This window comes from Eriocheir sinensis, chromosome 6 (assembly GCF_024679095.1).
Source record: "Eriocheir sinensis breed Jianghai 21 chromosome 6, ASM2467909v1, whole genome shotgun sequence".
In the NCBI taxonomy this organism is placed as follows: Eukaryota; Metazoa; Arthropoda; class Malacostraca; order Decapoda; family Varunidae; genus Eriocheir; species Eriocheir sinensis.
Window position 1 is genome coordinate 1823382 of NC_066514.1, and position 18584 is coordinate 1841965.

At 45.2% G+C, this 18584-nt stretch overlaps 2 protein-coding genes across 7 annotated transcripts in view; one reads left to right on the plus strand and one right to left on the minus strand.

Annotated features, from left to right (window-relative positions):
- The window catches only part of LOC126986789 (baculoviral IAP repeat-containing protein 6-like), a 99516-nt gene extending 93569 nt beyond the window's left edge, over window positions 1–5947 (plus strand). The window contains exons 67-70 of the mRNA XM_050843163.1: window positions 752–865; window positions 1013–1201; window positions 2793–2927; window positions 4559–5947. Coding sequence (XP_050699120.1) covers window positions 752–865; window positions 1013–1201; window positions 2793–2927; window positions 4559–5113 — 993 coding nt within the window. The 3' untranslated portion in view covers window positions 5114–5947. The remainder of the gene's footprint in view (window positions 1–751; window positions 866–1012; window positions 1202–2792; window positions 2928–4558) is intronic.
- Window positions 5948–9105: 3158 nt separating this feature from the next.
- LOC126987493 (uncharacterized) lies at window positions 9106–15573 on the minus strand. Of its 6 annotated transcripts, none has more exons than XM_050844483.1 (7): window positions 15554–15573; window positions 13710–13891; window positions 13196–13318; window positions 11544–11712; window positions 10741–10781; window positions 10365–10476; window positions 9106–9829 (listed from the first exon to the last, which is right to left on the minus strand). In XM_050844483.1, exons 2-7 carry the CDS (start codon window positions 13749–13751, stop codon window positions 9573–9575), a joined length of 744 nt encoding a protein of 247 aa, XP_050700440.1. In that variant the 5' UTR covers window positions 13752–13891; window positions 15554–15573; the 3' UTR covers window positions 9106–9572. The 6 variants fall into 6 exon arrangements, with proteins under 6 accessions (XP_050700440.1, XP_050700418.1, XP_050700429.1 ...); XM_050844461.1 differs by lacking the exon at window positions 15554–15573 and adding an exon at window positions 15199–15328; XM_050844472.1 differs by lacking the exon at window positions 15554–15573 and adding an exon at window positions 15213–15280.
- Window positions 15574–18584: the final 3011 nt, after the last annotated feature.

The following is an 18584-nucleotide window of genomic DNA, read 5'->3' on the forward strand; positions in this document are numbered from 1 at the left end:
CAGATTCTTGACCCCTTCAACACAAGGATGCGGTATTTGCCCCGTACCATATCCGAGGACGTGTATACCATGTCCTGCCTCGCTTTAGCCAATATACAAGTTATTTTATCTCTATATTTATGCTTACATCTCAAAACTATCAATCAATTCATGTTTGTTTATGTGCGTCATTTAATTCTGCATGTTTTCATATATAATACATGATGATTGTGTTGAGTTTACGGCTGAAAACTTGTTATATTCAATAGCGACATTTGAAATTTGGCGCGCACAGTGATCCTGGATACGGCGCGGGGCACTGTTTTGGCCCGGCCGTAGTGAAGGGGTTAAATGTCTCGGACTATTTCCCGAGGCCACAGAGAAGATTGCCCGTATTTTTGTGGGTGTTTTTCCGGTTCATGGTATGGGGGTTTTGTGTTGCAACCGAGAGAGGGCATGGGTTCGATTCCCGGGCGGAGTGGAAACATTTGGGCGGCTTTTCCGATACCCCACGCCCCTGTCCAGTACCAGGTATTAATCGGGAGTTGTGTCCCGTCTCCTGGGGTCTATTCCCTTCTCCTATAATTCCTTCCCCTCCTGTCTCTCTCCGGCATATGACCACAGATGTTGTGCCGACTAAACCAAACTTTCTTCTGGTTCATGGTGGAGAAGTCGTGTAAAACTATCTCTGGGATCACAGAACACTACAAGAAAATCCCAGGAACTTCCACAAGAGGCTATTCAAACAGGCGAAACCTTCTTCTTCCCTTAGGTGCGGTTCAACCCAAACTTGTACCAAGATGGAAAGGTTTGCCTCAGCATCCTCAACACTTGGCACGGCCGCCCGGAGGAGAAGTGGAACCCCCAGACCTCCTCCCTACTGCAGGTAACCTAAAGTCTTCTGTAACATCCGTCTCTCCTTCCTGTCTTTCTCTCCCTCGCCTCAAGGACAGCAACGCCTCACCAAAGAGACATATACATAAGCTTTTTCCCTTTTAACTTTCTCACACTCATGTTCTCATCCATCCCACAGGTCCTGGTGTCTATTCAGAGTCTAATATTTGTGAGTGAGCCTTACTTCAATGAGCCAGGCTATGAGAGGTCCAGGGGCACTCCCACCGCCATGCAGAACTCCAGGGAATATGACGCTAACATCCGCGCGGCCACTGTGAGATGGGCCATGTTGAACCAGCTACGCAACCCCTCGCCCTGCTTCAAAGAGGTACAGTTCACCCTCCTGACTCATGAATACCACTATTTGTTTAAGCCACTCTGTCCAGCAAGACCCACCACTCAGCAGCAGCTTGATCATGACTCCGCTGCGATTGGCAAGGATTTGGCCTTCACTGGTAGCCTGGTAACCTATAGTCCCAGGTCTTTCTCTGCCTCTGTGGTGGATAGTGGAGTGTTTCCCATGTGGTATTGGTGTGCTGGATATCCCTTCACTGGTAGCCTGGTAACATACACTCCCAGGTCTTTCTCTGCCTCTGTGGTGGATAGTGGAGTGTTTCCCATGTGGTATTGGTGTGCTGGATATCCCTTCACTGGTAGCCTGGTAACATACACTCCCAGGTCTTTCTCTGCCTCTGTGGTGGATAGTGGAGTGTTTCCCATGTGGTATTGGTGTGCTGGATATCCCTTCACTGGTAGCCTGGTAACATACACTCCCAGGTCTTTCTCTACCTCTGTGGTGGATAGTGGAGTGTTTCCCATGTGGTATTGGTGTGCTGGATATCCCTTCACTGGTAGCCTGGTAACATACACTCCCAGGTCTTTCTCTGCCTCTGTGGTGGATAGTGGAGTGTTTCCCATGTGGTATTGGTGTGCTGGATATCCCTTCACTGGTAGCCTGGTAACATACACTCCCAGGTCTTTCTCTGCCTCTGTGGTGGATAGTGGAGTGTTTCCCATGTGGTATTGGTGTGCTGGATATCCTTCACTGGTAGCCTGGTAACATACACTCCCAGGTCTTTCTCTGCCTCTGTGGTGGATAGTGGAGTGTTTCCCATGTGGTATTGGTGTGCTGGATATCCCTTCACTGGTAGCCTGGTAACATACACTCCCAGGTCTTTCTCTGCCTCTGTGGTGGATAGTGGAGTGTTTCCCATGTGGTATTGGTGTGCTGGATATCCCTTCACTGGTAGCCTGGTAACATACACTCCCAGGTCTTTCTCTGCCTCTGTGGTGGATAGTGGAGTGTTTCCCATGTGTAGTGTGCTGGATATCCTTCACTGGTAGCCTGGTAACATACACTCCCAGGTCTTTCTCTGGCTCTGTGGTGGATAGTGGAGTGTTTCCATGTGGTATTGGTGTGCTGGATATCCCTTCACTGGTAGCCTGGTAACATACACTCCCAGGTCTTTCTCTGCCTCTGTGGTGGATAGTGGAGTGTTTCCCATGTGGTATTGGTGTGCTGGATATCCCCTCCCAAGGTGCAGGACTTTACATTTTCCTTCATTGAATTGTAGCAGCCACTTTTTGTTCCATTCCTGTAGCTTGGTGAGGTCTTGTAGGGAATCCGCAGTCAAGAGGTTCATTAAAGAATCAAAACGAGAGATCAGAAGGGAGGTCAATTTTGGGTGGTGTTTCTCATTTATAGTCCTTATAAATGTCTGCTAATGCGTCTAGTAAAGTTTTTTAATGTAAGATATTTTTATTGTTCTGACGTAACTCATGAAAATCATTTGTTGGACCTTTCATTGTAACGTTTCTTATTAGACAGTTGTTGTGGTCAATAAAACTACCTAACTATATTGTAACACTCGACCCTAAAGTGTTTCCCTTAACCAGTAGCCTTCTTCTGATTCTTCCAGGTTGTGGAGAGACACTTCTGGCTCAAACACAAGGAGATAATGGAACAGGTCGACGGCTGGATCACCAACATGGAGAGTCTGAGTGAGAATCGTCGGACAGGCAAGAACATCGCACACAACACAGTGGGTCTCAAGGTAAGTCTGGGTCGCTAGATTAAGGTCGGTTCAATAGGACACCATCGCTTCTCACATCAGCTACTTTAAAGGTCAAAGAGGGGACGATTCAGGTTCTAGTGAGTGTTTTTTTAGGTTCATGGTACAGAAGAAGGGTCAGACTACCACCAGGGTCATAAAACTACTCCTGGAAATGCCCACAACTCACACGAAAGCCTTGTCAAATATGTGATAGTGTGCAACGAAATGTTTTGAAATACGACCCTAAGAAATACCGTTGTAATGGATTGTCATGTAGATTTAAATAACACTTTATATGGAGGTAACTGGAAGGGGACCTGCTGGAACATGAAGGAGAACATGGAGAAGAACAGTTCAACAAGTACAGAATTTGCTATTAATGTTTTCTTTAAACTTCATGTGTCCTCCAAAGTTCCATCAATCATAAGGACCTGCTATTTTCAAGTGATAGTAATTGATAAGATTGTTAATGTAAGCCCAGTAAGTCCTCGACACTTTGTAAGAACATGTAATGCTTAGTATTGTGAAGGTGTTTGGTGTTGTGTCTTCAAATTGGGGTGTTTTGTGTGGTGTTTTCAAATTGGGGTGTTTTGTGTGGTGTTTTCAAATTGGGGTGTTTTGTGTGGTGTCTTCAAATTGTGGTGTTTTGTGTGGTGTTTTCAAATTGGGGTGTTTTGTGTGGTGTTTTCAAATTGGGGTGTTTTGTGTGGTGTCTTCAAATTGGGGTGTTTTGTGTGGTGTTTTCAAATTGGGGTGTTTTGTGTGGTGTTTTCAAATTGGGGTGTTTTGTGTTGTGTTTTCAAATTGGGGTGTTTTGTGTGGTGTTTTCAAATTGGGGTGTTTTGTGTTGTGTTTTCAAATTGGGGTGTTTTGTGTTGTGTCTTCAAATTGGGGTGTTTTGTGTGGTGTTTTCAAATTGGGGTGTTTTGTGTGGTGTTTTCAAATTGGGGTGTTTTGTGTGGTGTTTTCAAATTGGGGTGTTTTGTGTTGTGTCTTCAAATTGAGGTGTTTGGTGTGGTGTCTTCAAATTGGGGTGTTTTGTGTTGTGTTTTCAAATTGGGGTGTTTTGTGTGGTGTCTTCAAATTGGGGTGTTTTGTGTGGTGTTTTCAAATTGGGGTGTTTTGTGTTGTCTTCAAATTGTGGTGTTTTGTGTGGTGTTTTCAAATTGGGGTGTTTTGTGTTGTGTCTTCAAATTGGGGTGTTTTGTGTGGTGTTTTCAAATTGGGGTGTTTGGTGTTGTGTTTTCAAATTGTGGTGTTTTGTGTGGTGTTTTCAATTTGGGGTGTTTTGTGTGGTGTTTTCAAATTGTGGTGTTTTGTGTGGTGTTTTCAAATTGGGGTGTTTTGTGTGGTGTTTTCAAATTGGGGTGTTTTGTGTGGTGTTTTCAAATTGGGGTGTTTGGTGTGGTGTTTTCAAATTGGGGTGTTTTGTGTGGTGTTTTCAAATTGGGGTGTTTGGTGTGGTGTTTTCAAATTGGGGTGTTTTGTGTTGTGTCTTCAAATTGTGGTGTTTTGTGTGGTGTTTTCAAATTGGGGTGTTTTGTGTGGTGTTTTCAAATTGGGGTGTTTTGTGTGGTGTTTTCAAATTGGGGTGTTTTGTGTGGTGTTTTCAAATTCTGCCTCTTTTTCAGAAAAACTTTCAGCTTCTGAAGGAGGAATTTCGCAAGATGACTCCTCCCCCAGGCCTGGAGGGGGTGCCTCTCTCCCCAGCCCTGGCTTCTGCCTGCTCCCCTGCAGCCCCACACTACAGGGACACACTGCGCTCTGACAAGGACAGGGAGACCTCTCAGGGAGAAAAGGACAAGGAGGCGTGGGGTGCGACAGGGGTCCAGGCCGGGAGCCCCGTCCGCACTCGTGTCAGGAAAACATCCCGGGCCAACCTCTTTGTGGGTCGGCACGGCCCCCACGCAGCAGGGGCGAGGGCCGGCTCCAGCATCCCTGGGCCTCAGGAGTCTGCTTCCACACTCCCAGGGAAGGTTGCTCAGCCCGGCCCTAACCCCCAAGAAGCGGCCCCTGGCGGTGCTGCAAGCCCTGCCCAGGAAGAGCCGCAGCCAGCAGCCTCAGTGCCCGAGACCTCTGCTTCGGCAAGCCCGACCCAGGACGAACTCCCTAACGAGACTGAGGAAGTGTACAACCACGTCAACCACAACAGCTCTGCCGCCGGAGACGCCGGCACCCCATGCTAGCACCTTGCACCCCTGTCCCCATTCCTCACACAACACACATAGGATAATTTTCCACAAGTACACGACATCCTCCGGGATTGCCCGTCTCCTTCTAATGCTGCACTCACCTTTAATCACCAATGAAACTTTTTGTTTTAGTTTGATACAAATTTGACGTTCTAGTATTGTTTTAGTGATTGGCAGTGACATTTGGGGGATGTGTCCTCCAGCAGCTGCCCCAACACTGTGATTTATGCGATAACAGTCAGCTGTGAAGACTATCCCAGGTTGGCAGCAGAAATGAAGAGTGAGGAACTTCCTTGTGCTGCCCAACCCCAGCTGGAACTGAGCTATTTAGCAATCATCTGCATGTTGCTAGTCATATTGTCAATTGTGTTAGCATGACTGCCAGCCACGGGGGGCCAGCAGGCAGGGGGTGGACAGGCAGTTAAGGCTGGCCCACGTTTGTACAAATCATACCAAATCTGCCTTGTCTTGCCCCACCCTGCTCTGCCCACATCGCCTCTGTCAGGCCAATAGCAACACCCGGGCGGTGAGAGAAGCACTGCTCGCAGGGTTAAGAAAATAGTTCATATGATTACGTTTTTGTTACAGATGTTATGTGTATCTTCTTGTCTAGCTCTCAGGTACTGCCCCTCCCCCCAGCCAGCGGGGAATGCCAGAAAGCTCCGCCGTGATATCCCAGAAAGATAAACCACAAGATTGATCATATTTGCATATCGTGATGTCATTTAAGGAGGAACCTTTGTAAACAACTTCATAACACTTGGCATAGCTTATCGAAGATTTGTATATATATATAAATGTCAACAATAAATACTTTAGTTAAGTACAGCACTTATTATGAGTAAGCACATCATTACCTCAGACTTTAGATAGAGGCACATCATCTGGAGCTGTGCTGGCAATGTTCTCGATGTACCTTCCTGGCTACATTGTATAAAGCAAGTAACTTTTTTGTTTTGGGAAAGTGTCATCCTTCGTGTACATGAATGGAGATACTATAATCATCATCCTCATCATCATCATCACATCCTTCCCTATCCAAGCTTAAGTGGAGGTTCAAGGTTAGGAACGAACTTTGGCATCAGCACAATGGAACTCAAACACACAAGTCAGACCTTTGTAAGTTGTTTATGATTTGGATAATGTTCGTTGCTTGTAATGTGTTTGAAGGTCAACATCATGAATACAGTCGCCCCTCAAATAGTACGGTTTCCAATAGTTAGGTTTTGGTTTTACGTCGATTTTCTGAGAAGATTTTTTAGGGTTTTTAAATTTCCCGACAAGCAGGAAATTTTAAAATCCTAAAAGATCTACAACAATCCGTATAAAACCGAACTATTGAAAACCGTACAATTTGAGGGATGACTATATATAAACCTCTGCAACCCATAGAAGGCAGCAACCACAAACTGACCACCATCATCATGCCGGCCAGCGTCAGCAACCAAGAACGCAGCATGGTTGAAAGAAGAAACTTGGTCCAGTGTTGCTTTGTCCCAGTGTGGCTCAGTGATATATTTTGTCTTTACATTGGCCTAACACATAAAAGCCTCTCCTATAGCTCCATTATTTGCAGCTTCTGGTCCCTAATCCAATGTTTCCTGATATGTTGCAAAGTGCTCTGTGTGCTCATGTTAAAGTTAACCCCTCAAGGGTGTGATGTGTTGGATTGAAGAGTGGATTTAACAGCTGAGGAAAGTGATCATGTTAAACTCAGCCCCCAGACAGCTGTGTGAGTGGAACCCTCATGTGCCTATACCCACACAGGGGCAGACGAGGCTGTGTAGAGTTAGTATTGGGGGGAGAATATACAGAATGCCTACCCAGGAAAGCTTTAACACCTTCCTTGAGACTTGGACCTGCAGCATGACACTTATTTAATGTCTTATTTTTATATTATCAGTCATTTTAACATTATATTGTTTTACATGTTTAGCCCAATGTTGTTTCTTATAATTACCTTTTAAGTTTTAAGAGAATTTTATTTCATTCTTTCTTTATATTTTGATGCCATGCAACCTTGGCCTTTCCATAACTGTGGTGATTGTGAGCTGCTTTCACAATCACTATGTTTGTTTTGATCGTTACCAATGGCGGCGATCGACCCTATAGTTCACGTGAAACTGGCCTTTGGGGTAGTGGGGGCTGCGGAGGAAGCGAGAGGTGTTGAGAGTGTGTGGCAAGGTGCGGGGCTTGGCTAACCTCGCAGTCACCACTACCCCATCGGACAGTTTGACGTTGAAATACTATAGCAGCGATAACGACCATTGCTAACGATCAGAATAAACAAAATGACTGTGAAAGCGACCCCGTAACACTGGATGAGTCGGTCCCGCAGCTTGTCCCAGCCACACCACCTCAAGACTGGCCTCCATAGTCCCGTCCATCAGTTACATTCCTTCTTTCGGCAAACAAGCAGCCGTTTGTAACCATTGGGGTCTGCTGAGTGACTTGACTGCTGCTGACAAAGTTCTGAACAAGGAAGAATTTGCACATCAACATCCAGCAGTCTGCAATTCCTAATACCTTGGAATACCTTGGAAACGCCTAGATTCTGGGTTGCAAGTGGCGGATTCTGATGCACCCATTGGCAAAAGTCCACCCTCGCTTGATGAGGCCAGAGGCTGTGGGAAGGTTGTGGGGTGGAATGGTAGCTGGTACAGTGAACCCTCAGTTATCCGGGTGCACCATATCCGACCTCGCCCGTAAGGAACTCAAAGTAGCTCGCAGTCAGGTAAGGGCTCTTCTCCTCCTTCATAATGCCCCGGCACATCCTGGGGCTGCTGAATTGGTTGCAGGGAAGTCGTATCAGGGTCGTATTTGCCACCTAATACGACTGCTCTCATTCAACCAGTGGATCAAGGTGTTATCGTATCGGCCAAGAGACACGACCAGCGGAGGTTCCTTGATGAAGCGATGTTTTTTGCTGGAGGACGAGGAGGAAAACAAGCTTGACATTGACACTCAAGGCAAGTGAACACTCAAAGATCTCCACAGCTTGTCTACTTTAAAGAATTTGACAAGTGGTTACTATATGGATACCTAATTCAGTCTGCCATGACCTTACAGCACCACCTATGACAAATAAGCCCACCTCAAGATCAGTCACCCACCACAATGACCCAGGGCATGCATGGTGGGTTGCTCTATGCCGCCACCACCTACAATTAGCTCGAATTAGTCGTTCTGAGCCGAGCCTCATACAGGGTCTACCATTTCAGCGGACCAACTCGCGGGAGCCCAAAAATGGGTCCGCTGATGCTGCCAGGTTAAGTCTGCCATTTACAACTGGGCCGGTGCTTGGAAGGATGTACCAGCCAAAACCATAGAAAATTCTTGGTCTCATCTCCTCAGGGGGAACTGAGGTAGAATGCAATGTCCTTGGTTTTGAGGTGGACGACTTCCACGCACGCTTCCGTGAATTAGGCGATGCCGTGGATGTGGGTGGTGTTCAGGAGTGGTTGGATGATGATGGTGGCGATCCTGGATATCGGTTTTTATCTGATACCGAGATCGCAGCTGCATCGTCAGGCTACATTGCTTGGGAGGACAACACAGACAACTCAGATTTTTTTTATTTATTTATTTATTTATTTATTTTTTTACATCTTTGCCTGTGGTGTCGGTAGGCTTGTTTTCGGAGGGGCCTGATGGTATGGCCCAGCCCATTTCGGTGCAGGCGAGTGTTTATTGTGGCGCCATCTTGCACTGGCTCATGCTGCCCTCCCGGAGCTCATCTTTAATCCTAGAATCTAGAGTCCGGGTTGATGGGTGGTCTTCTGGACAGCATGTGGGTAGTTTTGTTCTCCAGAGTAGTAGACCATCAAAACCAGCATTAATGGGGAGACTATTAAATTTTGGAGACATTGGTAGTTTGTTACTGGGTGAAGGTCTTTATTGAGGGTCATGTCAACCAAGACCTACCACTAAAAGAGCCGGGTAGGACACAGAGCAATGGATTAGGTTAGATAAATTGAGACTGGATAAAGACAGGCAAGGATATATTTACTAATGATTGATGGATGAATGAACAGGGTGATGTCAACCAAGACCTACCACTAAAAGAGCCGGGTAGGACACAGAGCAATGGATTAGGTTGGATAAATTCAGACTGGATAAAGACAGGCACAAACCAACCACCATACCCAGAGACACACCATACCTCATACCACACCCAGCCACACCATCTCACACAGCACACCAGACACCACATACACCACGTCACATCAGGCTCCCTTCAAGAAAAGATCAGACATTCCTGGATAGGGAGGACAGATGGTCAGGGGCTTACAGGAGCTGCCCAATCCGTGTGAACCTACTGGCCCCTTGTGTCGATCGCCGCCATTGGTAACAATCAAAACAAACATGTGACTGAAAGCGGACCCTATATTCTGTTGTTTTGTTCTATTCTGCTATTCTTCACTTGATGACCACGGAACCATTCACTCAAAGGTTATAATTTCTCCTTCTTGATCGTCCTTTTGATGTGGCTCCCAAGCTCCTCTGCGTTGGGCAAAACCTTATGCTTCTTATCAGTTGGACTTCCTGAGGTTTTCATGTGAGGGGACAGCACCTCGCCTCTCTTCTTCTTCCTTGAGGTGCGATCCTTACCACTGGGCTGCCCTGAGTCGTCTGGGCTGGGCAGACTACCAACACCTTTCTTCTTCCTCTTGGTCGGCTTGATATTTTCCGCCAATGTTTCCACTCGCCCTGAAATTCACAATGTGCATGAATGTTTAATGACGAGATTTTCTATTCTCCTTTCCTATTACTCTCTCGGTCCCACACGTCCTCTGCGTGCATCGAAACACACGAGGAATCAATCACAACAAGGAGAGGGTGTTCGCCGGCTGCCTGGGACTGAACCCGCGACCAGCGTGACGGGAGAGCTGCTCCTTACCGAGTCAGCCAAAGACATACCCCATTCGCCAAGTGGGTTATGGGAGGCTCCCTTATCAGGCCTATTCGCTACACTACAAATAGAAATTCACATCCAAGGCCTCATGATTACAAGTTATTTCAGGGTTCGTATTCTGTAACCCCCACGAACCATGTTACATTTAGATATAGGAGTGGTACTTGAGGTAGGAGGTCTCTCTCTCTCTCTCTCTTCTCTCTCTCTCTCTCTCTCTCTCTCTCTCTCTCTCTGTCAATTCATACATCCATGTGTTGTATCCATTGAGACAGACAAGAGAGAGAGAGAGAGATACAGCAAGCTCACTCAACACTCCAATAAATAACTTACGACTTTTGCCAAGGAAATCCCGCCTCTGTAAATTTTTCGGCAGCTTGCAAGGGATGGAACGGAGTGCTTCAATGTCCACTCGATTCTTCCCATCCTCTTCCTCCTCCTCCACCTCCCCCTTCACCACCAGGAAAGCCTTGATGTCTGACGTAACTGAAAATTTAGGCAGTTAAACTTTGTAAGGGATGGAATGGAGCGCTTCAATGTCCACTCAACTCTTCCCATCCTCTTCCTCCTCCTCCACCTCCCCCTTCACCACCAGGAAAGCCTTGATGTCTGACGTAACTGAAAATTTAGGCAGTTAAACTTAGTAAGGGATGGAATGGAGCGCTTCAATGTCCACTCAACTCTTCCCATCCTCTTCCTCCTCCTCCACCTCTCCCTTCACCACCAGGAAAGCCTTGATGTCTGACGTAACTGAAAAATTAGGCAGTTAAATTTAGTAAGGGATGGAATGGAGCGCTTCAATGTCCACTCGATTCTTCCCATCCTCTAACTCCTCCTCCACCTCCCCCTTCACCACCAGGAAAGCCTTGATGTCTGACGTAACTGAAAAATTAGCAGTTAAACTTTGTAAGGGATGGAATGGAGTGCTTCAATGTCCACTCGATTCTCCCCATCCTATTCCTCCTCCTCCACCTCCCCCTTCACCACCAGGAAAGCCTTGATGTCTGACGTAACTGAAAATTTAGGCAGTTAAACTTTGTAAGGGATGGAATGGAGCGCTTCAATGTCCACTCAACTCTTCCCATCCTCTAACTCCTCCTCCACCTCCCCCTTGATGTCTGAGGTAACTTAAAATTTAGGCAGTCAAATACACAGTAAAGCCACAAATTTGGCCCGTCGCTGCTACCGGGTTAAGTTCCCTTCAGTACTAAACTAATAAATTTGATTGAAGCAACAACACCTCACTTTAGCGCAAGTCAAATTAGTACAAGTATCTTTTGTAACCTTCTTGCGTTGAAATAACATCTACAGTACCTGAACCATCACAAAACATCCCACTCGTCAAGAAATGTACTGTTTAACATCACTTTTCACAAGCCACGTTTCAGAGGGCAAAGTTAAAAGCAACATCAATATCAAATAAGAAAAGTTTCACTCCAGAACTGCCTTGCAAATTATTCTTGTTCAAATTTCTGGGAGCGGAATTTGACGTGAACAGCCAGCAAGCCTTACCTTTCGTCAGCTTGCCGTCTTGGTCCGGGAGGAAGAGACTGGGGAGCCAAGTGGTGTCCTGGCTGGCTGGGTAGGTGGTCACTCTGTACTTGTGTTTCCCCGCCACCAGCTGACTGTCCTTCCTGCCTCCAATCACCAATTCAGAGTTGATCAAGTTCATGGGATTCACCTGAAGATTGGAGACAAATGCTGGATATGGCAAGGATGCAGAAAATAGCAGAATGGATTAGGGAACAGACAGAGGGCCATATTTTTAAACATTTCTGCGCCCAAGAACACGTAATTTACTAGTCTTTCGTGGGAGTTTAGGGCATTTCCAGGGGTGCTTTTATGACCCTGGGGGTAGTCTGAGCCTTCTTCTGTACCGTGAACCTAAAAGAACACTCATTAGAACCAAGAACACGTAATTTACTAGTCTTTCGTGGGAGTTTAGGGCATTTCCAGGGGTGCTTTTATGACCCTGGTGGTAGTCTGAGCCTTCTTCTGTACCGTGAACCTAAAAGAACACTCATTAGAACCAAGAACACGTAATTTACTAGTCTTTCGTGGGAGTTTAGGGCATTTCCAGGGGTACTTTTATGACCCTGGAGGTAGTCTGAGCCTTCTTCTGTACCGTGAACCTAAAAGAACACTCATTAGAACCAAGAACACGTAATTTACTAGTCTTTCGTGGGAGTTTAGGGCATTTCCAGGGGTGCTTTTATGACCCTGGAGGTAGTCTGAGCCTTCTTCTGTACCGTGAACCTAAAGGAACACTCATTAGAACTCGACTAACCTCCTTCTTGGCCTTTGGAAATAGTTGACGTGAGGGGTGGGAGCATCGGCCAATACCAACCAAAGTTTAAAGGCATTCTGATGACAACTGCGATTAGGAAAGACTCAGGCAGGTCACACCATCTTTAAGAATTATAAAAGATGGGCAAGTAAAGAAACGGAGGCGGCCCAGAAGTTGATACTGCAGAGCGGAAACTATGCCTGATGAACGAGCCTCTCAACATCGCTAATGCTGCGTAACTATATTGATGCTATGGTCCTAAGGTCGGCAGTGACTGTATATAGACAATTCATTTTTTCGGGAGCTACTCTTCAAATACTGCCGCTGTCTAAGGGTCAAACAGTGTCTAAGTCTTTTACTAGTACAGGTAACTCGATTTACGCGAGTTTGGTTTACCCGTTTTTTAAATGACGCGTGGTCCAAAATCCAAATAGATGTTTAATTTATACGTTTTTTCACTTATATACGATGTTTTACGGAGTGTCCACCAGATGTCTCACACAACTGGACTCACACGGCCACACAGCTGAGCTCAGTTCTCCCCGCACGCCACTTGAACAACAATACAGTACCCACGCTACTCAACAACAACAACACCCTCGCTGCTGTGCTACCACGAGGGGAAGGGCAGCCAGAGGAGGAACCACGAGAGGGAGAGGAGTCAGAGTGATACAGTAGGCAATAAAGGTACAAACCGACCTCTTGTTGGATTTACAGTTTATGATTTACACCAACTCTTCAAGGACACAATACTCGCCTAAATCCAGAGTTACCTGTAAACTCTGGAGCAACCTTTCTTGCCTGATAATGGCCAAAGATGAAGCAGGTTATGAAGGTTAACAAGTCTGAGTGGGAAATGGCAGCTGCCCTCACTCACCACATCAGGCAGAGTTACAAGCACCAGCTCAGACGAGAAGGGTGGCAGGAAGTGGGCTGGCTGCAGGGCGCCGGGCTGGGTCATGGGGGTGTATATCGATGTGTCCACCACGTGACTCAAGACCTGCCAGAAATCATACAATATAAGGAAATATATCGAGTGCTATAGTCTCCAGGGCACCAAGGTGTTCGTGGGTGTGAAAGTGGTCATAATATAGAATAATACTTAACCCGGTAGCTGCGGGGGTCATGTTTGTTAGGTTAGGTCAGGCTAGGCTAGGTTAGGTTAAGTTAGGTTACATTAGGTTAGGTTAAAGGTCCCTCTAAGCAAAATAAAGAGAAAAAATAATCACTCACGCAAACCATTTCATAATATATATCAACGCATATGTGATCAGTTTATGCATGGCAGAAATTTGGCCCGTCGCTGGTACACGGTAAAGCCACAAATTTGGCCCGTCGCTGCTACCGGGTTAAATTTATGGATAAAAAATACAAATAAATATCGTCCTCACCTCCTCCCGCTGGTGGTGGCCCTCGCTGCCTCCCCCCTCCATGCCGCCTGTCCAGCCTGACCAACACGGATCCAATGGTCTCCTTCAGACTTCAGCAGACGGAGCAGCAGTCTCTCCCTGGGGTGGTTTCTCCATGGGCAGCAGTCTCCTCCTCAGGTCAGCGCCTCGCCCCGGTTCAGGACCTAAGAAGCGATACAAAGCGTTACAGGTCAAAAGAAGAAGAAGAAGAAGAAGAAGGAAGATCAATCCCAGGCAGCACAGGATAGGTCTCGAACCCACGCTCTAGCACCCCGCCGAAGCACAAGGCAGAGACTCTACCACTGGACCACGGGAGCCCCCTGGAAGAGCTCTTTTTGAAAACACAGAAATGGAGACTAAGGGTGCGTTCCCACCAAACCATTCAATTCAATTCCATTCCATTCAATTCATTGTCATTCATGAGTGGCTATGATGGATCACGTTAATTCCTATGTAAGCGTCCCCACCGGGTCATTCAATTCAATTCCATTCCATTCAATTCCTGGCCATTCTCATTCAATGAAGCATCTGGTTCCATTTTTCTCTCTTGAATGACAATCATTCGACTATAATATATAATAATTTTGCAGGTAGCGCCATGTATATTGTCTAATATTTATATTTTTCTGCTAATTTTCATAACTTAATATTCGTGTAAGAAACAATCTGCAATTATCTATATTAATTACAGGTCTATTACGTGTTTGGTTCTCGTATTGAACGTGTTCAGTTGTCGTTGCCAGCACAGAGCAACCGCTTCAGTTGTGCTTGTGCTGTCGTCATCGAAGCATGGACGTGGAACAATTAATAAGTTTAGTGCAAGACCGGCGGCCCATATTCGATCCCAGCGATCCTTTGCACCGCAATAGGGATGCTATTTCCGCCTTATGGAAGGAGATTGCAGAAGAAATGAAATGCAAAGGTAAGTTTTATTACAGGTTTACTTATCTAACTGAGTATGGAATATTCTTGACTGTTACAATAGATGAAATAGAAAAACGTTATACCTAAAAATATAAACAATACAGCATAATAAACAACAACTCAATGTGTAGTGTGTTCATTAGTGAATGCTTCTGTCCTGCCACTCAACAGCTCCACCTGGTGAGACAAAATAATGTTTTAGGGCGTCGCGAATGGACAAGGCCTCTACTGTAGGTCGTGTACTTCTTGTTGGTGACATGCTCCTAATGTTCTCGTGGTTGTCATCAATCGCATCATTAGTATTACTGTAAAGGGTCAGGTTATCGTCATAGTGGACGAAATTATGAAGCACACAGATACTTTTAACTACTGCTTGCGATACCTCAACGCACGAAGGCTTATTGCATACTAGATGACCTGAATGAAAAGTAAGCTGATGGCGTTGGTTGGAACGGTGTTCATTCAAAAAGAATTGAATGACGTGAATTGAATGGAATGGAATTGAATTGAATGGTTTGGTGGGAACGCACCCTAATGGAGACAGTACCATATACCCCGCACCAACACTTCTTCTTCGTGGGTGTTTTATGGGGCTAGTTCTCAACACGTGTCCGCCGCCGCCTGTCACTGTTTACCTTCTGGTCTGTTGATGTTCCGCCTTTGCAACGGCACCCTTTTAATTTTCTTTATTTCCTTCCTTAACCGTTAACCGTTTACCGTTTACCGTTGATGAGGTTTCAGGCCTCGGTTATTTTCTTTTCTTCTTTTCTATTCTTGGTGCTATTCTTCTTCTTCTTCGTGGGTGTTTCATGGGGCGTAGATTGTTTACGGTCCGCCTTTGCAACGGCACCCTTCTGATTTTCTTTATTTCCTTCCTTAACCGTTAACCGTTTACCGTTTACCGTTTACCGTTGATGAGGTTTTAGGCCCCGGTTCTTTCCTTGTCTTCTTTTCTATTCTTGGTGGTATTGGTAGATTGTTTACCTTTCCTGGTCTGTTGATGTTCCGCCTTTGCAACGGCACCTTCTTATTTTCTTTATTTCCTTCCTTAACCGTTAACCGTTTACCGTTTACCGTTGATGAGGTTTCAGGCCCCGGTTATTTTTTTGTCTTCGTTTCTATTTTTGGTGCTATTGGTAGATTGTTTACCTTTCTGTTGATGTTCCGTCTTTGCAACGGCACCCTTCTGATTTTCTTTATTTCCTTCCTTAACCGTTAACCGTTTACCGTTTACCGTTGATGAGGTTTCAGGCACCGGCTATTTCCTTGTCTTCTATTCTTGGTGCTTGTTCCTTTCTTTCTTTCCAAAGTTCACCCAGAGCTTTTTTTCAATATTTTTTTTTCAATAAATTTTTATCAATGGCGTCACTGAAGAGGGTCGACTTCTCCCATCCAATTTTCTTTATAGTTGAATTGAGTTGAGTTGAGTTGAGTTGAGTTGAGTTGTAGCTTTTCTGGGTCTATTATGGTCTTTCTCGGCCTTTCTCTTTTGAGTTTCTAAATTTCCTTACGTCCCCTCTTCCCTTTCTCTTCTTTTCTCTCTTTTTGGCCAAACTTTATATAGTAGTACTGTCTAAATAAGTCTCCACTTCTGTGTTTTCAAAAAGAGCTTTTCCAATGGTATCATCCTTGTGGTGGTATATGGATGCTGGGATGCTGCTCTCATCTCGGGCAGTGCCAAGATGAAGTGTCTCTCCAGCTCGTGTCATGCTTGTGGTGGTATATGGATGCTGGGATGCTGTGCTTATCTCGGGCAGAGCCAAGATGAAGTGTCTCTCCAGCTCGTGTCATGCTTGTGGTGGTATATGGATGCTGGGATGCTGCTCTCATCTCGGGCAGTGCCAAGATGAAGTGTCTCTCCAGCTCGTGTCATGCTTGTGGTGGTATATGGATGCTGGGATGCTGTGCTCATCTCGGGCAGAGCCAAGATGAAGTGTCTCTCTAGCTCGTCTCCACACATGTCAAATCCTTTTCCTATCTCTCAGCTTCATGTTATTTGTCAGGAAACTAAAAAGATACAATGGTAGGGGTTAGTTAATTGTTTAATCACACTCTGCCCTGCCTGGGGGTTGAGGATAGCATGCTCCTCCCTTAATAATTCTCCTCCGTTGTTTTACTTGCAACAATAAACTATCAAGCAATCAATAAATTAAAACAATAAAAGATAGATATAAATGCATGTGTTCATCATATCCAAACAAAAAAGGGATATATAAAAAAGCCTAATTACCGCAACCCTTAATGAAAACCATCAGAATTTAAATACCCAACAGCTGAGTGCGAATTAGCGAGCCTTAATTGACCTTGATCACGGCACATCGAGGTCACAGGGTCCCCCAATTAAACCTCTTTTTTTTCCCATTGATAATAAGATATTGAACTTTGACTGTGTGCGTGTGTGTGTGTGTGTGTGAGAGAGAGAGAGAGAGAGAGAGAGAGAGAGAGAGAGAGAGAGAGAGAGAGAGAGAGAGAGAGAGAGAGAGAGAGAGAGATTGATTAATATATAGTTTATTGTTGCAAGTAAAACAGAGAGAGAGAGAGAGAGAGAGAGAGAGAGAGAGAGAGAGAGAGAGAGAGAGAGAGAGAGAGAGTTAATTTGTCATTCTGCCTATCTTCAATGCCCCACAAATATACCCTTTCTCTAATAATATTATACCTATCTCTGAGAATCGATATATGGGCCTAATCAATCATCAATTTTGTTATCTGATCTCCAAGTACTATATATATGAAGGACCTACACATATAGAATTATATAATTAAGCCTTGATTACTTCAGATAGCGTCTCGATCGTTATCTGAAGATGCTCGCTATCTACACATCGCAACAAAGGAGCTGTCTCGTTATCGCTAGGCAGCCTTGGGGAGGATATCGATCATATTAACTAATGCATGTCTTCGTTATTTTGTCTTCCTGTTAATGGGTATGTTTGTTCTGTGTACGTGTGTGTGTGTGTGTGTGTGTGTGTGTGTGTGTGTGTGTGTGTGTTGATAGAGTTGTCATTCTGTCTATCGATCTTCAGTGCCCCAAATATATCTGTCCGCCTCCAAACTCTACCTGATCCGCATAGAATAAGGAGAGTCAGGTCAGACTTCGTAGGCCCAAAGACGCTTCTAACGTCAACTATTTCTAAAGGTCAAAGAAGGGAGGCCATTGGGTTCTAATGAGTCTTTCTTTGGGTTCATGGTACAGAGGAAGGGTCACACTACCACCAGGGTCATAAAACTACCCCTGGAAATGAACAGTCCTAGGAAAGCCTTGTCAAATACGTGTTTCTTTAGGTTCACGGTACAGAGGAAGGGTCACACTACCACCAGGGTCATAAAACTACCCCTGGAAATGCCCAACAGTCCTAGGAAAGCCTTGTCAAATATGTGTTTCTTTAGGTTCATGGTACAGAGGAAGGGTCACACTACCACCAGGGTCATAAAACTACCCCTGGAAATGCCCAACAGTCCTAGGAAAGCCTTGTCAAATACGTGTTTCTTTAGGTTCACGGTACAGAGGAAGGGTCAAACTACCCCTGGAAATGCCCAAAAGTCCTAGGAAAGCCTTGTCAAATATGTGTTTCTTTAGGTTCATGGTACAGAGGAAGGGTCAAACTACCCCTGGAAATGCCCAACAGTCCTAGGAAAGCCTTGTCAAATACGTGTTTCTTTAGGTTCACGGTACAGAGGAAGGGTCAAACTACCCCTGGAAATGCCCAAAAGTCCTAGGAAATCTCTCAAATAAGTATCTCTCTCAAATCAATTAAGTATCTCTCTCAAATAAGTATCTCTCTCAAATCAATTATAAGTATCTCTCTCAAATAAGTATATATCTCTCTCAAATAAGTATCTCTCTCAAATCAATTAAGTATCTCTCTCATATTAATTAAGTATCCCTGATCAGTGTACGGAATTAAGTATATATATAACTGATAAGCAGAACAG

Coding starts and splice junctions, on each gene's coding strand:
- LOC126987493 (XM_050844483.1), bottom strand. CDS start 13,751: ATGGAGGGGGGAGGCAGCGAGGGCCACCACCAGCGGGAGGAG. Junction 13,319..13,709: donor GCCACCACCAGCGGGAGGAG/GTGAGGACGATA, acceptor GATTTCTGGCAG/GTCTTGAGTCACGTGGTGGA. Junction 10,477..10,740: donor TCCTGGTGGTGAAGGGAGAG/GTGGAGGAGGAG, acceptor GTGAAGGGGGAG/GTGGAGGAGGAGGAAGAGGA.